The 19,349-nt window shown below is 43.4% G+C and overlaps 1 protein-coding gene across 2 annotated transcripts in view; it reads left to right on the top strand.

The window, feature by feature from the left end:
* The first annotated feature begins 18,637 nt into the window (after positions 1 to 18,637).
* LOC106560843 (guanine nucleotide-binding protein G(o) subunit alpha) overlaps positions 18,638 to 19,349 on the top strand; it is a 143,784-nt gene continuing 143,072 nt past the window's right edge. For both annotated transcript variants that reach the window (XM_014124202.2, XM_014124203.2), the window contains exons 1-2: positions 18,638 to 19,096; positions 19,277 to 19,319. In XM_014124202.2, coding sequence (XP_013979677.1) covers positions 18,979 to 19,096; positions 19,277 to 19,319 — 161 coding nt within the window. In that variant the 5' untranslated portion in view covers positions 18,638 to 18,978. The remainder of the gene's footprint in view (positions 19,097 to 19,276; positions 19,320 to 19,349) is intronic.

Below are 19,349 nucleotides of genomic sequence, written 5' to 3'. Positions count from 1 at the left end.
TTCATCAAGGATCTCTCTGTACTTCGCTCCGTTCATCTTTGCCTCATCCTGACTAGTCTCCTAGTCCCTGCCGCTGAAAAATATCCCCCACATACCCCCATGCTGTCACCACCATGCTTCACCGTAGGGATGGTGCCAGGTTTGATCCAGACATGACGCTTGGCATTCAGGCCAAAGAGTTCAATCTTGATTTCATCAGACCAGATATTTTTTTTCTCTTGGTCTGAGAGTTCTTTAGCTGCCTTTTGGCAAATTCCAAGCGGGCTGTCATGTGCCTTTTACTGGCCACTCTACCATAAAGGCCTGATTGGTGGAGTGCTGCAGAGATGGTTGTACTTCTGGAAGGTTCTCCCATCTCCACAGAGGAACTCTAGAGCTCTCTCAGAGTGACCATCGGGTGCATGGTCACCTCCCTGACCAAGGCCCTTCTCCCCCAATGGCTCAGTTTGGCCTGGCGGACAGTTCTAGGAAGAGTCTTGGTGGTTCCAAACTTCTTCAATTTTTATGATGGTGGTTATTGCATTACGTAACTGTTTTATATGTTCATATTTTGTACATATTAAATGAATGTCAGATATTTGTTCCCCTGTCTCTCTCTTTCTCCGTCCACCTTGTTCCCTCCCTGATTCCTCCCCCAGTGTAGTTGAATGTCATTTCAGTGTGTAATTCAGAATAAAGCTGGCAGAGGTATTCCTATCCTCTCCTTTCCTTTTACTTCCCTGCTCCTCATCTCTTCCTCCCAGCTCTCTGCATTATTCAGAGACCGAGCTGTTAAGAGTGAGGGCCTCAAAGTGCCTTTCCTTTCCTCATGCTCCACAGAGCTGCTCAAGGAGCTCCCCCCTCCAGTAACCCCTCACTGCATCCCTACACACTCTCCCGCAAATACGGGAGGCTGGAAACACATCACGGTGTCCTCCGAGATCACTTAAGAAGCAGTAGCACATAATGCAACAGACAACCTCACTTTAGCTACAGTACAAGCTACAGAGCATACCACTGGAGGACGCAGAACAACAGACACTGGACATTGTGAAAGTGGTTTAAATTGAAAATGATTTAATGGAAATATGCAGCATTGTCATAACACATTGCTGGTCCTCCCACTTAACACCAAGTTTCACTAAAACTATTTCAATAGCTAGGTACAATGCAGGTACACATTGTTACATATGGCTTTCACTGTACCTGGACATGAAAGTACCATGTAAAGCCATAGATTTAGCGATGCATGATATACTGTAAAGTGGGACCAGACAGTCATACATTCACACAGTGTGATCTGTACTGTGATGTATAATGTTGCATTTTTCACACAGTTGCTTTTTATAGACAAGATAGGATTCTAAGTATATCCTTTCTGGCTTACAACTGGGTTACACAGCACTAAAGGTGGCGGGCAAAGGCCAAGCATGAGTTTTTCCAGGAACATCTGGAGCAAGCTAAACCTGGAGTGTGTGAAAGCCATGAAAACAAGAAAAGGAGAAACAACAAACATCCTCCAAAATATCTGGTCTAAAGGTACTCTAGATCCAGTCCAGTCAATGGTGTCAACTTAAAGCTAACCATTTTCACTGTAGTTGTTATGAAACGCTCTAAACATTCTGACTCAATTTCCAAGGGCTGCATGTGCCATTAAAAAGCACTTCCAGAGCTACAGTACCAGTCAAACGTTTGGACACACCTAGTCATTCAAGGGTTTCTTTATTTTCACTATTTTCTACACTGTAGAATAATATTGAAGAAATCAAAACTAAGAAATAACACATATGGAATCATGTAGTAACTAAAAAGTGTTAAACAAATCAACATTTTATATTTGAAATTCTTCAAAGTAGCCACCTCTTGCCTTGATGCTAGCTTTGCACACTCTTGGATTCTCTCAACCAGCTTCATGAGGAATCAAATCAAAATAGCCCTTCTTAGATCAGCTGATATCTCAAAGTGCTAGAGAGAGAGAGAGAGAGAGAGAGAGAGAGAGAGAGAGAGAGAGAGAGAGAGAGAGAGAATACTTAAATTCACACAGGGCACCAGATAAGACAGGAGAAATACTCCAGATATAACAGACTGACCCTAGCCCCCCGACACATAAACTACTGCAGCATAAATACTGGAGGCTGAGACAGGAGGGAGGGGTCAGGAGACACTGTGGCCCCATCCGATGATACCCCCGGACAGGGCCAAACAGGCAGGATATAACCCCATCCACTTTGCCAAAGCACAGCCCCCACACCACTAGAGGGATATCTTCAACCACCAACTTACCATCCTGAGACAAGGTCGATTATAGCCCATGCTTTTCCAACAGTCTTGAAGGAGTACTTGTATGCTGCTTTTCCTTCACTCAATGGTCCAACTCATCCCAAACCATCTCAATTGGTTTGAGGTCATGTGATTGTGGAGGCCAGGTCATCTGATGCAGCGCTCCATCACTCTCCTCCTTGGTCAAATAGCCCTTACACAGCCTGGAGGTATGTTTTGGGTCATTGTCCTGTTGAAAAACAAATGATAGCCACAGTAAGCGCAGACCAGATGGGATTGTGTATCGCTGCAGAATGCTGTGGTAGGCATGCTGGTTAAGTGTGCCTTCAATTCTAAATAAATCACCAGTGTCATCAGCAAAGCACCCCACACCATCACACCTCCTCTTCCATGCTTGACGGTGGGAACCACACATGCAGAGATCATCCGTTCACCTACTCTGCATCTCACAAAGACGCGGCGGTTTGAACCAAACATCTCACATTTTGACTCGTCAGACCAAAGAACAGATTTCCGTCGGTCTAATGTCCATTGCTCATGTTTCTTGGCCCAAGCAAGTCTCTTGTTCTTATTGGTTTCCTTTAATAGTGGTTTATTTGCAGCAATTCGACTATGAAGACCTGATTCACGTGGTCTCCTCTGAACAGTTGATGTTGAGATGTGTCTGTTACTTGAACTCGGTGAAGCATTTATTTGGGCTGCAATCTGGGGTTCAGTTCACTCTAATGTACTTATTCTCTGCAGCAGAGGTAACTCTGGGTCTTCATTTCCTGTGGCGGTCCTCATGAGAGCCAGTTTCATCATAGCGCTTGATGGTTTTTACGACGGCACTTGAAGAAACTTTCAAAGTTCTCAATGTTCCGTATTGACTGACCTTCATGTCTTAAAGTAATGATGGACTGTCATTTCTCTATGCTTATTTGAGCTGTTCTTGCCATAATATGGACTTGGTATTTTACCAAATAGGGCTATCTTCTATATACCACCCCTACCTTGTCACAAACACATTAAGAAGGAAAGAAGTGCCACAAATTTACTTTTAACAAGGCACACCTATTAATTGAAATGCATTCCAGGGTTCTACCTCATTAAGCTGGTTGAGAGAATGCTAAGAGTGTGCAAATCTGTCATCAAGGCAGAATGTGGCTACTTTGAAGAATCTCAAATCGCAAATATATTTTTATTTGTTGGTCACTTTTTTTTGGTTACTACATGTGTGTTATTTCATAGTTTTGATGTCTTCACTATTATTCTACAATGAAGAAAATAGTAAAAGAAAGAAAAAACCTTGAATCAGTAGGTGTGTCCAGACTTTTGACTGTATGTATGTATGTATGTGGTCCTGTGTGGCTGTGTGGTTGGTAGAGCATGGTGTTTGCAACGCCAGGGTTGTGGGTTCGATTTCCATGGGGGACCAGTACAGGGAAGAAAAAAAAATGTATGAAATGTATGCATTCACTACTGTAAGTCGCTTTGGATAAGAGCGTCTGCTAAATGACGTAAATGTATGTATGTATATTATATATATATATATATATATACTCAAGTTTAATTTTAGTCAACAAAGATATTGGCTAATGAGGCGATTTAAAATAAAAGATTAGCCCATGAGAGACATGACTATGAATCAATAAGATTAAGTTGATTGTTGTAATGACCCCAGTGACAGACTTATGCATGATTTTAGTTATGTGTATTAACACACACCTGTATATGTGTGAAATAGGACCAATATAAGCACCCACCAAATTCTTATTTATATCCCCTTCTCAGTAGTAAAATCGAAATACATCACTTATTGTATTAATTTCAAGATATAGTTAGCTATGTGATTTGACATTTCTATCATGTAAACAAGCACAGGATTATGTAACATGAAGATTTATGTATTTTTGTTGTTGTATTTATACGTAACAGGGTGAGAAAAAAAAACAGAATTAAAAGTGTATATATTTCAAATTCAGACTAACACAACAAAATGTGGAAAAAGTCAAAGGGTGTGAATAGTTTTTGAAGGCACTCTATAGCATCAACAGAACCTAATTTGATTTCCCCTATAATCACTGCATTTCATTTAGCAAATGATGAAAGTGACTTTGAATTATCCCATGGTTATATTTTATGATGAAAAGATCTGTGACACATTAACAAAAAATATAAGTAGCTTGTTTCTGTTCTTCACCCCCTTCTCTAGTCTTCCTTTTTCATATTCGACCATCAACTCCCAAGCAGCCCATGTAGAGCTGTGCTGGATGGATTACATCATTTTTTTGTTACATTGTGCTGTCAAATCAGGTTAGTGCTTTGCATTCCTTTCAGACATTTTGTAAAATTATTTTTGATATATTGTCAAGTACAGGGCTTAGTTTTTAAAGCTAGGATCCTTACTTGCTACCTACATCACTTGGACTTATACATTAATTATATATACACCCATTGATTCCTGAAGACTATAATTTATAAATGCCTCATGAGCTTAGTTCAACTGTCGTACCCCATCAGAACCCAAAATATACGTCTTTTACTCCCAATGTTGGTAAACAACATACATGTAAACAAACACTATATATCCTCAAAACATGGTTACAACTATACTTGATATTGTAGATGGGCAGTTCTTGAATCCATAGCTCTGTATTCATTTGAGAGTGGTTACATTTCTCCAGGCCCATCCCTCAGCTTTTTTCAACTGAGGATTCTAGCTTTAATACTCACTGAGAATGCAAGCATTTATAAGAAGCTACTGTAAATTAAATTAACTTTATTGTGATGAAGTGCAGAGATGCCCTGTACAGTAATTCTGCCCTTAGAACGGACCTTGGTCTTCAGCTATGTCTGTCTGGGAGAAGGCCTCAGACACTGAATTCTAGGTTACAGTTCCATTATGTGGTTTGATGCTTTGGCTGAGTTGTAAGGAGGGCTAATGACTTCGATATTCGATAACTTAATTTTATCAGACGCTCTGAAAAGTAACTCAATGACTTTGCAAACTGTCATTCTGTTTGTCTCTTGATTTCTCACACCTCTCTCGCTCTGTCTGCCTCTAGATAAAGTAATGAAGTTACTCTTCTGTACAGCTCCACTCTCTTTAGCTGCTTAGTTTTCCTTGGCTCTTTCTCCTCCTGCCTCGCCACAGCTGTGATGCGAGAAGGTAAGAAAAGCTGTTAATATACAGTGCATTCGGAAAGTATTCAGACCCCTTGACTTTTCCCACATTTTGTTACATTGCAGCCTTATTCTAAAATAGATTAAATAAATAAAAATCCTCAATCTACACACAATATCCGATAATGACAAAGCGAAAACAGGTTTTTAGAAATTGTATTCAGAAAAAATAGAATGGGGGGGGGGTAGGCTGTAATTGAAAAAAATTATTTGATCTTAACTGACATGCAAAAACCGATTTCAATCATACCCATAACATGACGCAGCCACCACTATGCTTGAAAATATGGAGAGTAGTACTCAGTAATGTGTCATATTGGATTTTTGCCCAAACATAACAGTTTGTATTCAGGACAAAATGTTAAATGCTTTGCCACATTTTTTGCAGTATTACTTTAGTGCCTTGTTGCAAAACAGGATACATGTTTTGGATTTTTTTATTTTGTACAGGGTTCCTTATTTTCACTCTGTCAATTAGGTTAGTGTTGTTGAGTAACTACTCTGTTGTTTGATCCATCCTCAGTTTTCTCCTATCACAGCCATTAAACTCCGTAACTATTTTAAAGTCACCATTGGTCTCCTGGTGAAATCTCTGAGCAGTTTGCTGCCTCTCCGGCAACTGAGTTAGGAAAGACGCCTGTATCTTTGTAGTAACTAGGTGTATTGACACACCATCCAAAGTGTATAATAACTTCACCATGCTCAAAGGGATATTCAGTGTCTACTTTTAACCCACCTACCAATAAGTACTCACTTCTGTCATCATGAAGTGCTTTGAGAGACTAGTCAAGGATCATATCACATCTACCTTACCTGACACCCTAGACCCAATCCAATTTGCTTACTGCCCCAATAGATCCACAGACGATGCAATCGCCATCGCACTGCAAACTGCCCTATCCCATTTGTACTAGAGGAATACCTATGTAAGAATGCAGTTCATAGCTCAGCATTCAACACCATAGCACCCTCCAAGCTCATCATTAAGCTTGAGGCCCTGGGTCTGCACCCCGCCCTGTTCAACTGGGTCCTGGACTTCCTGATGGGCCACCTCCAGGTGGTGAAGGTAGGAAACAACAACTCCACTTCGCTGATCCTCAACACTGGGGCCCCACAAGGAGGCGTGCTCAACCACCTCCTGTACTCCCTGTTCACCCATGACTGCGTGGCCACGCACGCTTCCAACTCAATCATCAAGTTTGCAGACGACACAACAGTAGTAGGCCTGATTACCAACAATGACGAGACAGCCTACAGAGAGGAGATGAGAGCCCTAGGAGTTTGGTGGCAGGAAAATAACCTCTCATCAACGTCAACAAAACAAAGGAGCTGATCGTGGACTTCAGGAAACAGCAGAGAGAGCACCCCCCTATCCACATTTGACGGGACTGCAGTGGAGAAGTTGAAAAGCTTCAAGTTCTTCGGCGTACACATCACTGACAAACTGAAATGGTCCACCCACACAGTCAGTGTCAGTGTGGTGAAGAAGGCGCAACAGCGCCTCTTCAACCTCAGGAGGCTGAAGAAATTTGGCTTGGCACCTAAAACCCTCACAAACTTTTACAGATGCACATTGAGAGCATCCTGTCAGGCTGTATCACCGCCTGGTACGGCAACTGCACCCCCTGCAATCGCAGGGCTCTCCAGAGGGTGGTGCGGTCTGCCCAACGCATCACAGGGGGCAAACTACCTGCCCTCCAGGACACCTACAGCACTCGAATGTCACAGGAAGGCCAAAAAGATCATCAAGGACAACAACCACCCGAGCCACTGCCTGTTCACCCCGCTATCATCCAGAAGGCGAGGTCAGTACAGGTGCATCAAAGCTGGGACCGAGAGACTGAAAAACAGCTTCTATCTCAAGGTCATCAGACTGTTAAATTAGACTAGGCTGCTGCCATTTATACATAAACTTGAAATCACTGGCCACTTTAACCATGGAACACTAGTCACCTTAATAATGTTTACATATTTTACATTACTCATCTCATATGTATATACTGTTTTCTATCCTATTCTACTGTTTCTTAGTCTATGCTGCTCTGACATTGCTCATCCAAATATCTATATATTCTTAATTCCATTCCATTAATTTAGATTTGTGTGTATTGTTGTGAAATTGTTAAATATTACTAGGTATTACTGCACTGTCGGAGGTAGAAAAAAAGCATTTCACTACATCCGCAATGACATCTGCTAAACGTGTATGTGACAAATAAAATTAGATTAAAAAATTTTAGGTATCCTTTGCGAGGCATTGGAAAATCTCCCTGGTCTTTGTGGTTGAAGCTGAGTTTGTAGTTCACTGCTCAACTGAGGGACCTTGCAGATAATTGTATGTGTGGGGTACAGAGATGAGGTAGTCATTCAAATTCATGTTAAACACTATCATTGCACACAGAGTGAGTCCAAGCAACTTGTTATATGATTCATATGTTGATGATGTAAATAATATTTGCTGGTCTGTGGTGTGTAATGAGGAGCAACCAGACGCTGCACATGACGCATTAATGAAATTACTTATTCCAGTTACAAATAAGCATGTACCCATTAAGAAAATTACTGTAAAAACTGTTAAATCCCCTTGGATTGATGAGGAATTGAAAAATTGTATGGTTGAGAGGGATGAGGCAAAAGGTATGGCAATTACAGTGGGGCAAAAAAGTATTTAGTCAGCCACCAATTGTGCAAGTTCTCCCACTTAAAAAGATGAGAGAGGCCTGTAATTTTCATCATAGGTACACTTCAACTATGGCAGACAAAATGAGAAAAAAAATCCAGAAAATCACATTGTAGGATTTTTTATGAATTTATTTGCAAATTATGGTGGAAAATAAGTATTTATTTACTAATTTATTATTTATTTATTAAGTACTCCGGCAGTTCAGCGCAGTCTGGCCACTCCGGCAGTTCAGCGCAGTCTGGCCACTCCGGCAGTTCAGCGCAGTCTGGCCACTCCGGCAGTTCAGCGCAGTCTGGCCACTCCGGCAGTTCAGCGCAGTCTGGCCACTCCGGCAGTTCAGCGCAGTCTGGCCACTCCGGCAGTTCAGCGCAGTCTGGCCACTCCGGCAGTTCAGGGCAGTCTGGCCACTCCGGCAGGTCAGGGCAGTCTGGCCACTCCGGCAGTTCAGCGCAGTCTGGCCACTCCGGCAGTTCAGGGCAGTCTGGCCACTCCGGCAGTTCAGGGCAGTCTGGCCACTCCGGCAGTTCAGGGCAGTCTGGCCACTCCGGCAGTTCAGCGCAGTCTGGCCACTCCGGCAGTTCAGCGCAGTCTGGCCACTCCGGCAGTTCAGAGCAGTCTGGCCACTCCGGCAGTTCAGCGCAGTCTGGCCACTCCGGCAGTTCAGCGCAGTCTGAACTCTCTGACGACTGTTGACTGGCGGGCAGCTCTGACGACTGTTGACTGGCGGACAGCTCTGACGACGACTGTTGACTGGCGGGCAGCTCTGACGACGACTGTTGACTGGCGGGCAGCTCTGACGACGACTGTTGACTGGCAGGCAGCTCTGACGACGACTGTTGACTGGCGGGCAGCTCTGACGACGACTGTTGACTGGCGGGCAGCTCTGATGACGACTGTTGACTGGCGGGCAGCTCTGATGACGACTGTTGACTGGCGGGCAGCTCTGACGACTGTTGACTGGCGGGCAGCTCTGACGACTGTTGACTGGCGGGCAGCTCTGACGACTGTTGACTGGCGGGCAGCTCTGACGACTGTTGACTGGCGGGCAGCTCTGACGACTGTTGACTGGTGGGCAGCTCTGACGACTGTTGACTGGCGGGCAGCTCTGGTGACTGTGGCAGTTCCGGGCAGTCTGGCCACTCTGGCAGTTCCGGCTCAGGATTCACCAGGCTGGGGAGACATAACGGAGCCCTGGCTCTGGGCGCAGGCCCTGGACTCACCAGTCTGGGAAGACCCGCTGGAGGCCTGGTTTGAGGAGGTGGCACAGGAGAGACCAGGGTGGAGAGACCCACTGGAGGACTGGTCTGCGGAGGAGACACGGGCTTGACCAGGATAGGGAGACCCACTGGAGGACTGGTCCGTGGAGGAGGCACGGGCTTGACCAAGATAAGGAGACCCACTGGAGGACTGGTCTGTGGAGGAGACACGGGCTTGACCAGGATAGGGAGACCCATTGGAGTACTGGTCCGTGGAGGAGACACAGGCTTGACCAGGATAGGAAGACATGCAGGAGGCTTGGTTCTGGGCGTAGGCACAGGACGTGCAGGGCTGGGAAGACATACAGGAGGCCTGTTTCTGGGCGCAGGCACAGTCTTTACCAGACAACCAGCACGCACCTCAGGACGAGTATGGAGAGCTGCCTCAGGTGACATCATTCCCACGACACGCTCATTAGGGCGAATGCCGTACTTAATGCACCATACTAGCAGCTCTCTCATCTCTCTCTCTCCTAATTTCCCCATTAATCCCGTCACAGTCTCTGTCTCATATCCCTCGCTCACCTCCAATGTCATCCCGACTGGCTCTGGTTCCGACCTCAGCTCCACCGACTGTCCCGTGTGCCCCCCCAATTTTTTTTTATTGGGGCTGCCTCTCGCGCTCGTTGCGCTCTCTCTCCTCGTAATAGCACCTCTCCGCTCTCGCCGCTTCAATCTCCAACTGCGGGAGGCGATATTCCCCAGCCTGAGTCCATGGTCCCTCTCCGTCCAGGATCTGTTCCCAAGTCCATTGGTCCATAACGCTGTACTCCTGCTGCTCCTTCCTCTTACGCCGCTTGGTCCGGGTTTGGTGGGTAATTCTGTAACGGCTGTCTATGGAATGAGTGCACCAAAATGCGGCGGAGTTAGGGTTCGTCATATTTAATGTCACGAACACTATGCATTTACAAAAACAACAAAAACTGACAGCCAACACAGTCCTGTCAGGTGCAACCACATTGACAAGCACACACACCTATATAGGACTTCCAATCAAAGGCAACTATACACACCTGCCTTCAATTGGAAGTCCCAATCATCAACCCAACATTTAACAAACACAAACCCCCTGCCACATCCTGACCTAGACTAAGCAATACGCCCTCTGCTGGTCAGGACGTGACATGAAGTTACTCTTCTGTACAGCTCCATTCTCTCTGTAGCTGCTCAGTTTTCCTTGGCTCTTTCTCCTCCTGCCTCGCCACAGCTGGGATGCGAGAAGTTAATTAAGAAAAGCTGTTAATATACAGTGCATTCGGAAAGTATTCAGACTCCCTTGACTTTTTCCCAAAAAATGTTACGTTACAGCCTTATTCTAAAATTGATTAAATAAATAAAAAGCTTCAATCTACACACAATACCCCATAATGACAAAGTGAAAACAGGTTTTTAGAAATGTTTGCAAATGTCAACAGCAAAAAATAACAGAAATACCTTATTTACAAACCCTTTGCTATGAGAGTCGAAATTGACCTGCAGCCTGTTTCCATTGATCATCCTTGATATGTTTCTACAACTTGATTGGAGTCCATCTGTGGTAAATTCAATTGATTGGACATAATTTGGAAATGTACACACCTGTCTATATAAGGTCCCACAGTTGACTGTGCGTGTCAGAGCAAAAACCAAGTCATGAAGTCGAAGGAATTGTCCGTAGAGCTCCGAGACAGGATTGTACCAAAACATTTCTGCAGCATTGAAGGTCTCCAAGAACACAGTGGCCTCAATCATTCTTAAATGGAAGAAGCTTGGAACCACCAAAACTCTTCCTAGAGCTGGCTGCCCAGCCAAACTGAGCAATCGGGGGAGAAGGGCCTTGATCAGGGATGTGACCAAGAACCTGATGGTCACTCTGACAGAGCTCTAGAGTTCCTCTGTGGAGATAGGAGAACCTTCCACAAGGACAACCATCTCTGCAGCACTCCACCAATCAGGCCTTTATGGTAGAGTGGCCAGACGGAAGCCACTCCTCAGTAAAAGGCACATGACAGCCCGCTTAGAGTTTGCCAAAATGCAGCTAAAGAATTCTCAGACCAAGAGAAACAAAATTCTCTGGAGTGATGATTGAACTCTTTGGCCTGAATGCCAAGCATCACGTCTGGATCAAACCTGGCTCCATCCCTACGGTGAAGCATGGTGGTGGCAACATCATGCTGTGGGGATGTTTTTCAGCGGCAGGGACTGAGAGACTAGTCAGGATCAAGGCAAAGATGAACAGAGCAAATTACAGAAAGATCCTTGATGAAAACCTGCTCCAGAGCGTTCAGGACCTCAGACTGGAGAGAAGGTTCACCTTCCAACAGGACAATGACCCTAAGCACACGGCCAAGACAACGCAGGAGTGGCTTCGGGACAAGTCTCTGAATGTCCTTGAGTGGCCCAGCCAGAGCCCGGACTTGAACCCGATTGAACATCTCTGGAGAGACCTGAAAATAGCTGTGCAGGAACGCTCCCAATCCAACCTGACAGAGGTTGAGAGGATCTGCAAAAGAATGGGATAAACTCCCCAAATACAGGTTTTCCACGCTTGTAGTGTCATACCCAAGAAGACTCGATGCTGTAATCGCTGCCAAAGGTGCTTCAACAAAGTACTGAGTAAAGGGTCTGAATACTTATGTATGTGATTTCAGTTTTTTATTTTTAATACATTTGCAAAAAAAGTTTTTTGCTTTGTCATTATGAGGTAGTGTGTGTAGATTGAAGGAAAATAACAATTTAATCCATTTTAGAATAAGGCTGTAATGTAACAAAATGTGGAAAAATTCAAGGGGTCTGAATACTTTCCAAATGCACTGCAACGGTGCCTCTTTGAGAATGCTGCAGATGAGTGTGAATTAAGTTCTTTAAAAACCACCAAAATTTTACAGCATCTTTGCTTCGCTCTCTGTCCTCTGTCATTCTCTCTTCATCCTTATCGTCCCTCCCACAGTATGTAAAGGAACTGAATGGCTTCTGTATTACCACTAACTCATTTCAGACAGATCTGTTGCAGAGCTTAAAATCTATCGCTGTACTAGATGACAAATATTTATCATGTTCATTCTGAAGGGGGCCAGCCCAGCCGTATACTCAGGCTGCTTTTAATTGACCTGTAGGCTACAGAATGAGGTTAGACAAGAAAATAAAGGTTTACAGAAGAGGTTGAAGAATTTAGGAAAGGACAACAATTATGAATGTTCAGACTGGAGCTTTCTGACATTTCATTAAAAAGCTTCTCTGGGAGATGCCTCAACAGTCTGGAGATAATTATACTGCCTGTTACATTAAAGCAGGGAGATTGTCCCTCCATGACCATCCCATCTCAGGGACACTGCTGCTCATCTGGCAAAGGCTGAATGTTGCTCCTCATGCTCTCAGATATCTATTACAGAGCTCCTTCAGACACTGACGCTAAAGTTACAATCCTCTGGCCTGATTTAATTTCCAAAGATTGAAGGCCTAGGCAGGATGTTGAAAAAGTCAATTGTTGTAAATTAGCACTTCCATCCAGTTTGAATATAGAGATGGAGATATGTGATCAAGTCTGACCTCTGGCACTTTCACAGTGAATAGGTCAAATGAGTAACTGTTAGGGTGTCATTATTTTGGATTGGGCAGCTGCTGAGAACAGTATGTGATGAACTCCATAGAGTGAATTATTTAGAATAAATCTGTATTGAGGACACTGTATTACCAAAAGGCTAGAATGTGTGGTGACGATGATACATTAAGTTGATAAGTTCTGACTGTTAACTAATATCCTTCCATGCCGCAAACACACACACACACACACACACACACACACACACACACACACACACACACACACACACACACACACACACACACACACATAGTCAGCCCTAGGGAATAATCTTTCCACAAATAAAAATCAAATATAGCATTGATATTTGATTACTTATGAAAAAGGCATATTATATCAGAATAAAGTATAATTTTCATCTAATGGACTGAATCGGTTTCATCGAGTGCTGTTTATTTACCTTTTATCTGCCCGTGGCTGCCTCTTGCATGGTTCCTGGAAACCTTGCATCATATCAGATGTATTCATTGTGCAACAGGATCAAATATATTACCAAAACTTGTTACTTAGATTTGGGGATTTTCCCTCTAAACTTGTTACTTAGATTAGGGGATTTTTCATAAGAACTCTTACTCTCTCCAATTGTTCTGTATGAGTATAGATGAAGATTATAGGTATTCACTCACAGTCAAGACTATTTTTTTGTAATCATACCCCTTCAACTCATCATCACTAAAGTTGGCCATTCCAGCTATCATGTGGCAGCCTACCCTCTCACACAATTGATTCCTGAGCAGGAGATTAGATAGTTCTTCTGGCTAATGTAATGCAGAGAGCATAATACTCCTGTCTCCTTCCTTCAACTGTTATTCCTTCGCTCTCTTGCCTGTTGTTTATATCAGCCTCACAGTGTTGTTAAATAAGTGATAATGTGTGTACAATAAATCAAAAGGATACTGAATATTTTGTACATGATGTATTTTTCATATTGATAAATCACATACAATTTATATCCACAGGCTGGCCCAGATCACTTATAGAGAATGAAAAGGAGCTTTACACTTTCAGAGAGTAATCTTGATAGCATCTTTTAATTGATTTATTAAGGAAGATGCTGTCAGCAACACATCTCCAGTATCCACACAAAGATAAAATGGTGTTCTATAGAAATATTGAGGTTTTTCATGGGGACTAATAGTGTATGAGAAAATACCTCTTCATCATTAAATCAGCTTTCTTTCCTCTCGCATGGACCTGTCACCTGCTAATTTGTTCTATACAGGACCCCAGAGCAAGTCCCAGGTCAGCCTATTGTTGAGATCACCATGACGTAGCAGGTGAGACTCCCACAAGATAGAGGATTCAATTAAATTACAAGAAACCAAGGGGAGTGATTGGGGACATTACCCTGTGTAGTGTGCAGTCCTTTGCACAGGACGTTAAACCGGTGTCCTGACACTGTGGTCACTAACGATCCCATGGCACTTATTGTAAGAGTAGGGTGTTAACCCCGGTGTCCTGGCTAAATTCCCTATCTGGCCCTCGTACCATCATGGCCATCTAATCGTCCCCAGCTTCCAATTGGCACATTCATCTCCCTTCCTCCCCCCTGTAACTATTCCCCAGATCATTGCTGTAAATGAGATTGTGTTCTCAGTCAACTTACCTGGTATAATAAGGGTTAAATTAAAATTAAATAGAAACTAATAGGAAAGGGAAAAGAAAGATGAGGAAAATCATTGCATATGTAACGTCACTCTGTTTCAGAAAGAGAGGGAGAGCATAAAAGAGAACCTGAAATGTTTATGATTAAGAATCCTTGTGTGACTGTTTCTGCGTGTGTGTATTTAGGGGCTGCACCGATATGATTGAATGCATTGTAATCTGCATAGGCTGACAGAAGACAAGCCCTGGCTGACTACTATGTAATGGTGTGTGGGCAGACATCCACTACCAAGTTCCAATTCTCTCTATTCTATTCTGAAAGGAACACTCACTGTCAAAATGGAGAACATTGACCAGAAACGTATGCTAAATTCACCATATGATAACTATCAAAATTGTAATACAGTGCCTTCAGAAATGATTCACACCCCTTGACTTTTTACACATTTCGTGTTACAGCGTGAATTTAAAATGGATTCAATTTATATTGTGTCACTGCTCTACACACAATACCCCATAATGTCAAAGTGGAATGGTGTTTTTAGAATTGTTACAAATTAATAAAAAATGAAAAGCTGAAATGTCTTGAGTCAATAAGTGTTCAACACTTTTGTATTGGCAAGCCTAAGTAAGTTCAGGAGTAGAAATGTGCTTAACAAGTCACATAATAAGTTGTATGGATAATAGTGTTTAACATGATTTTTAAATGACTACCCTCTGAACCACACACATACAATTATATGTAAGGTCCCTCAGTCGAGCTGTCATAAGATAACTCTGCAGGAAGGGGTGAAGTCAGGTGCAGGAGACTCAGGTACGTGAAACACGTAGTATTTTAATAAAGGGAAAACCCAGTCCAAAATATAAAGCCGAAAAGGCAGGGAAAATTCCAATAACGGAAGACTAACACAGTCTTCTAAAATATTTGGGACGCATCCCAGCAACCCTAACACCTAAACGTTAAGATATAAAAATGACAGGAAAATAAATTCCCCAACCTACAACAGCAGACACGAAACAATCCCGCACAACCCCAAACAAGAAACTGACAAACTAAATACCCTCCCATTAATTACAAACACGAAACAGGTGCGCACAAAACAGACATAACTAACAAACACATGAATCATGGATCGGTGGCAGCTAGTAGGCCGGTGACGACGACCGCCGAGCGCAGCCCGACCGGGGAGTGGCGCCACCTTCTGTGGACGTTGTGACACGAGCAGTGAATTTCAAACACAGATTCAACCACAATGACCAGGGACGTTTTTCAATGGTACGCAAAGATTTTACCTATTGGTAAAAAAAAAAATATATCTCTTTGAGCATGGTGCAGTTATTATTTACATTGTGTATCAATACACTCAGTCACTACAACGATACAGGCACCCTTCATAACAGTTGCCGGTGAGGAAGGAAACCGCTCAAGGATTTCACCATGAGGCGAGTTACAGAGTTTAACGGCTGTGATAGGCGCTACTGTAACTAAGGATGGTTTTACAATAATAACATAAATGACAGAGTAAAAAGAAGGAAGCCTGTACAGAATAAAAATATTCCAAAACATGCATCCTGTTTGTAAAATAGGTCTAAAGTAATATTGAAACAAAAAAAATCCATCATTCTACACACAATACCCCATAATGACAAATCAAGAACAGGTTTTTAGAAATGTTTGCAAATGTATTATACATTTAAAAAAACGGAAATGTCACATTCACATGAGTATTCAGATCCTTTACACAGTACTTTGTTGATGCACCTTTGGCAGCAACTACAGCCTTGAGTCTTCTTGGGTATGACGAGCTTTCACACCTGTATTTGCGGAGTTTCTCCCATTCTTCTCTGCAGATCCTCTTAAGCTCTGTCAGGTTGGATGGGGAGCGTTGCTGCACAGCTATTTTCATGTCTCCCCAGAGATATTCGATCGGGTTCAAGCCCGGGCTCTGGCTGGGCCACTCAAGGACATTCAGAGACTTGTACCGAAGCCACTCCTGCGTTGCCTTGGCTGTGTGCTTCGGGTCGAAGTCCTGTTGGAAGGTGAACCTTCGCCCCAGTCAGAGGTCCTGAGAGCTCTGGAGCAGTTTCCATAGGATCTCTCTGTACCTTGCTCCGTTCATCTTTACCTCAATCCTGACTAGTCTCCCAATCCCTGCCGCTGAAAAACATCTCCACAACATGATGCTGCCATCACCATGCTTCACTGTAGGGATGGTACCAGGTTTCCTCCAGAAGTGACGCTTGGCATTCAGGACAAAGAGTTCAATCTTGGTTTCATCAGACCAGAGAATCTTGTTCTCATGGTCTGAGAGTCTTTTTGTGCTTTTTGACAAACTCCAAGCAGGAAGTCATGTGCCTTTTACTGAGGAGTGGCTTCCGTCTAGCTACTTTGCAATAAATGCCTGATTGGTGGAGTGCTGCAGATATGATTGTCCATCTGGAAGGTTCTCCCATCTCCACAAAGGAACTCTGGAGCTCTGTCAGAGTGACCATCGGGTTCTTGGTCACCTTCCTGGCCAAGGCCCTTCTCCCCAGATTGCTCAGTTTGGCTGGGTGGCCAGCTCTAGGAAGAGTCTTGGTGGTTCCAAACTTCTTCCATTTAAGAATGATGGAGGCCACTGTGTTCTTGGGTACCTTCACTGCTGCAGACATTTTTCGACACAATCCTGTCTCTGAGCTCTACGGACAATTCCTTTGACCTTATGGCTTGGCTTTTTCTCCGACATGCCCATTCAACTTTGGGTCATTATATGGTTGTGTGCCTTTCCAAATCATGTCCAATCAATTTAATTTACCACAGGTGGACTCCAATCAAGTTGTAGAAACATCTCAAGGATGATCAATGGAAACGGGATGCTTCTGAGCTCAATTTCAGGTCTCATAGCAAAGGGTCTGAATACGTATGTAAATAAGGTATCTCTTTTTTATTTTTAATACATTTGCTAAAGTTTCTAAAAAACGTTTTTTTTTTTAGCTTTGTCATTGTGGGTTATTGTGTGTAGATTGCTGAGGATATTTGTATTTAATCTATTTTACAATAAGGCTGTAACGCAACAAAATGTGGAAAAAGTGAAGAGGTCTGAATACTTTCCGAAGGCACTGTATTTTGAAGCACAGTGGTGGCTGCATCATGTTATGGGTATGCTTGTCATCGGCAAGGACTAGGGAGTGTTTTTAGGATAAAAATACATGGAATAGAGCTAAGCACAGGTGACAAACTAGAGGAAAACTTGGTTTAGTCTGCTTTCCAACAAACACTAGGAGACAAATTCACCTTTCAGCAGGACAATTACCTTAAATACAAGGCCACATATTCGCTGCAGTTGCTTACCAAGATGACATTGAACGTTCCTGAGTGCCTATTTACAGTTTTGACTTAAATCGGCTTGAAAATCTATGGCAGGCTTGAAAATTATCAACTTGTCTGCGCTTGAAGAATTTTAAGAATAAATGGCCAAATATTGTACAATCCAGGTGTCCAAAGCTCTTAAGCCTTGTTCACACTGCATGCCTCAATGTTCAAATCAGTTTTGTTTTTCAAATCCGTTTTGGAATATTGACTGAATGATGTACTCCAGCCATTTACATGTACTCATTTAACAGATGCTCTTATCCAGAGCTACATACATGAGCAATTAGAGTTAAGTGTCTTGTGCAAGGGAACATTGACTTTTCACCTAGGGGATTCGAACCAGTGACCTTTGGCTACTGGCGACACGCTCTGAACCACTAGGCTACCTGCCGACCCATAATTAGATGAACTGTGTGCTATTTGCATAATAAGTTAATTACAAGCCAATTATGATTTAATAAGATCACACCTAGCCCAGAGAGACAATCTGTTTTTCGTCCTTTGCATATCAGTGTAAATCTGACAGAACTGGAAAGCTACCTGCTCTGTTACAGAAATCCCTGTCCGAAAAGTTAACCCCTGTAGAATAAAATGTTAAAAAATGACTTGAGACTGTCAAACAGGCAGTGCAAAACGGTACTCTGCCACCAGGATGGTGGATCGAGCATGTCTCCTGCGCTGATTGGTCCTGACGTCAGCTAGATTGTCTGAGTGCGGAGCCAAGCGCGCTCTCCCCCTACATTGAACAAGCTAAACGATGCGAGCGCTCGCAGCCGTCGCCGCCGCCCAGTAGAGTTTCCCAGCCCGCGGACCAAGCACAACAACACCGAAAAAAACGACCGTGTGAGGGCAATATACGAAGACCAGTGCTTTTTACAAACAAGTGTCAAACGTTATCGTGGGGGATTTTTTTAATGCTTTAACTAGTCGCCGACAGAGCGCGAGAGAGTGGAACGAGAGCGAGTCAGCCAGCCTAGAGAGGGATAAGGAAGAAAGAGGGAAAATAATTGCTGGTATATTTTGGTCCTCGCCAACCGTTACTTTGGATATCAAGAAGATCAGAGGTTGTGTAGTCATGGGATGTACACTGAGCGCCGAGGAGAGAGCGGCTTTGGACAGGAGCAAGGCTATCGAGAAAAACCTAAAAGAAGATGGAGTCACTGCCGCGAAAGACGTAAAACTACTCCTGCTTGGTAAGATGCTTCAGGAGGAGGGGTGGCCTTCGGCTTCTTGTCCATAATCTGAAGTGTCAAAATTACACACCCGCTTTCTGGTTCCATAGCCAGACGCTAATCTGACTATGAATGTGAATATAAATGAAAACTACAGCATTTATGTACTTTACAGCCCCTTGTCTCTTTTCATCCCTTCAGGGGCTGGGGAGTCAGGAAAAAGTACCATCGTGAAACAGATGAAGTAAGTGCCACGGTCTAGCAATTCTTTGCA

The sequence above is a fragment of the Salmo salar genome, chromosome ssa10 (genome assembly GCF_905237065.1).
Source record: "Salmo salar chromosome ssa10, Ssal_v3.1, whole genome shotgun sequence".
In the NCBI taxonomy this organism is placed as follows: Eukaryota; Metazoa; Chordata; class Actinopteri; order Salmoniformes; family Salmonidae; genus Salmo; species Salmo salar.
Note: the sequence above shows the minus strand (reverse complement) of the source record. Positions and strands in the feature narration are given on the sequence as shown.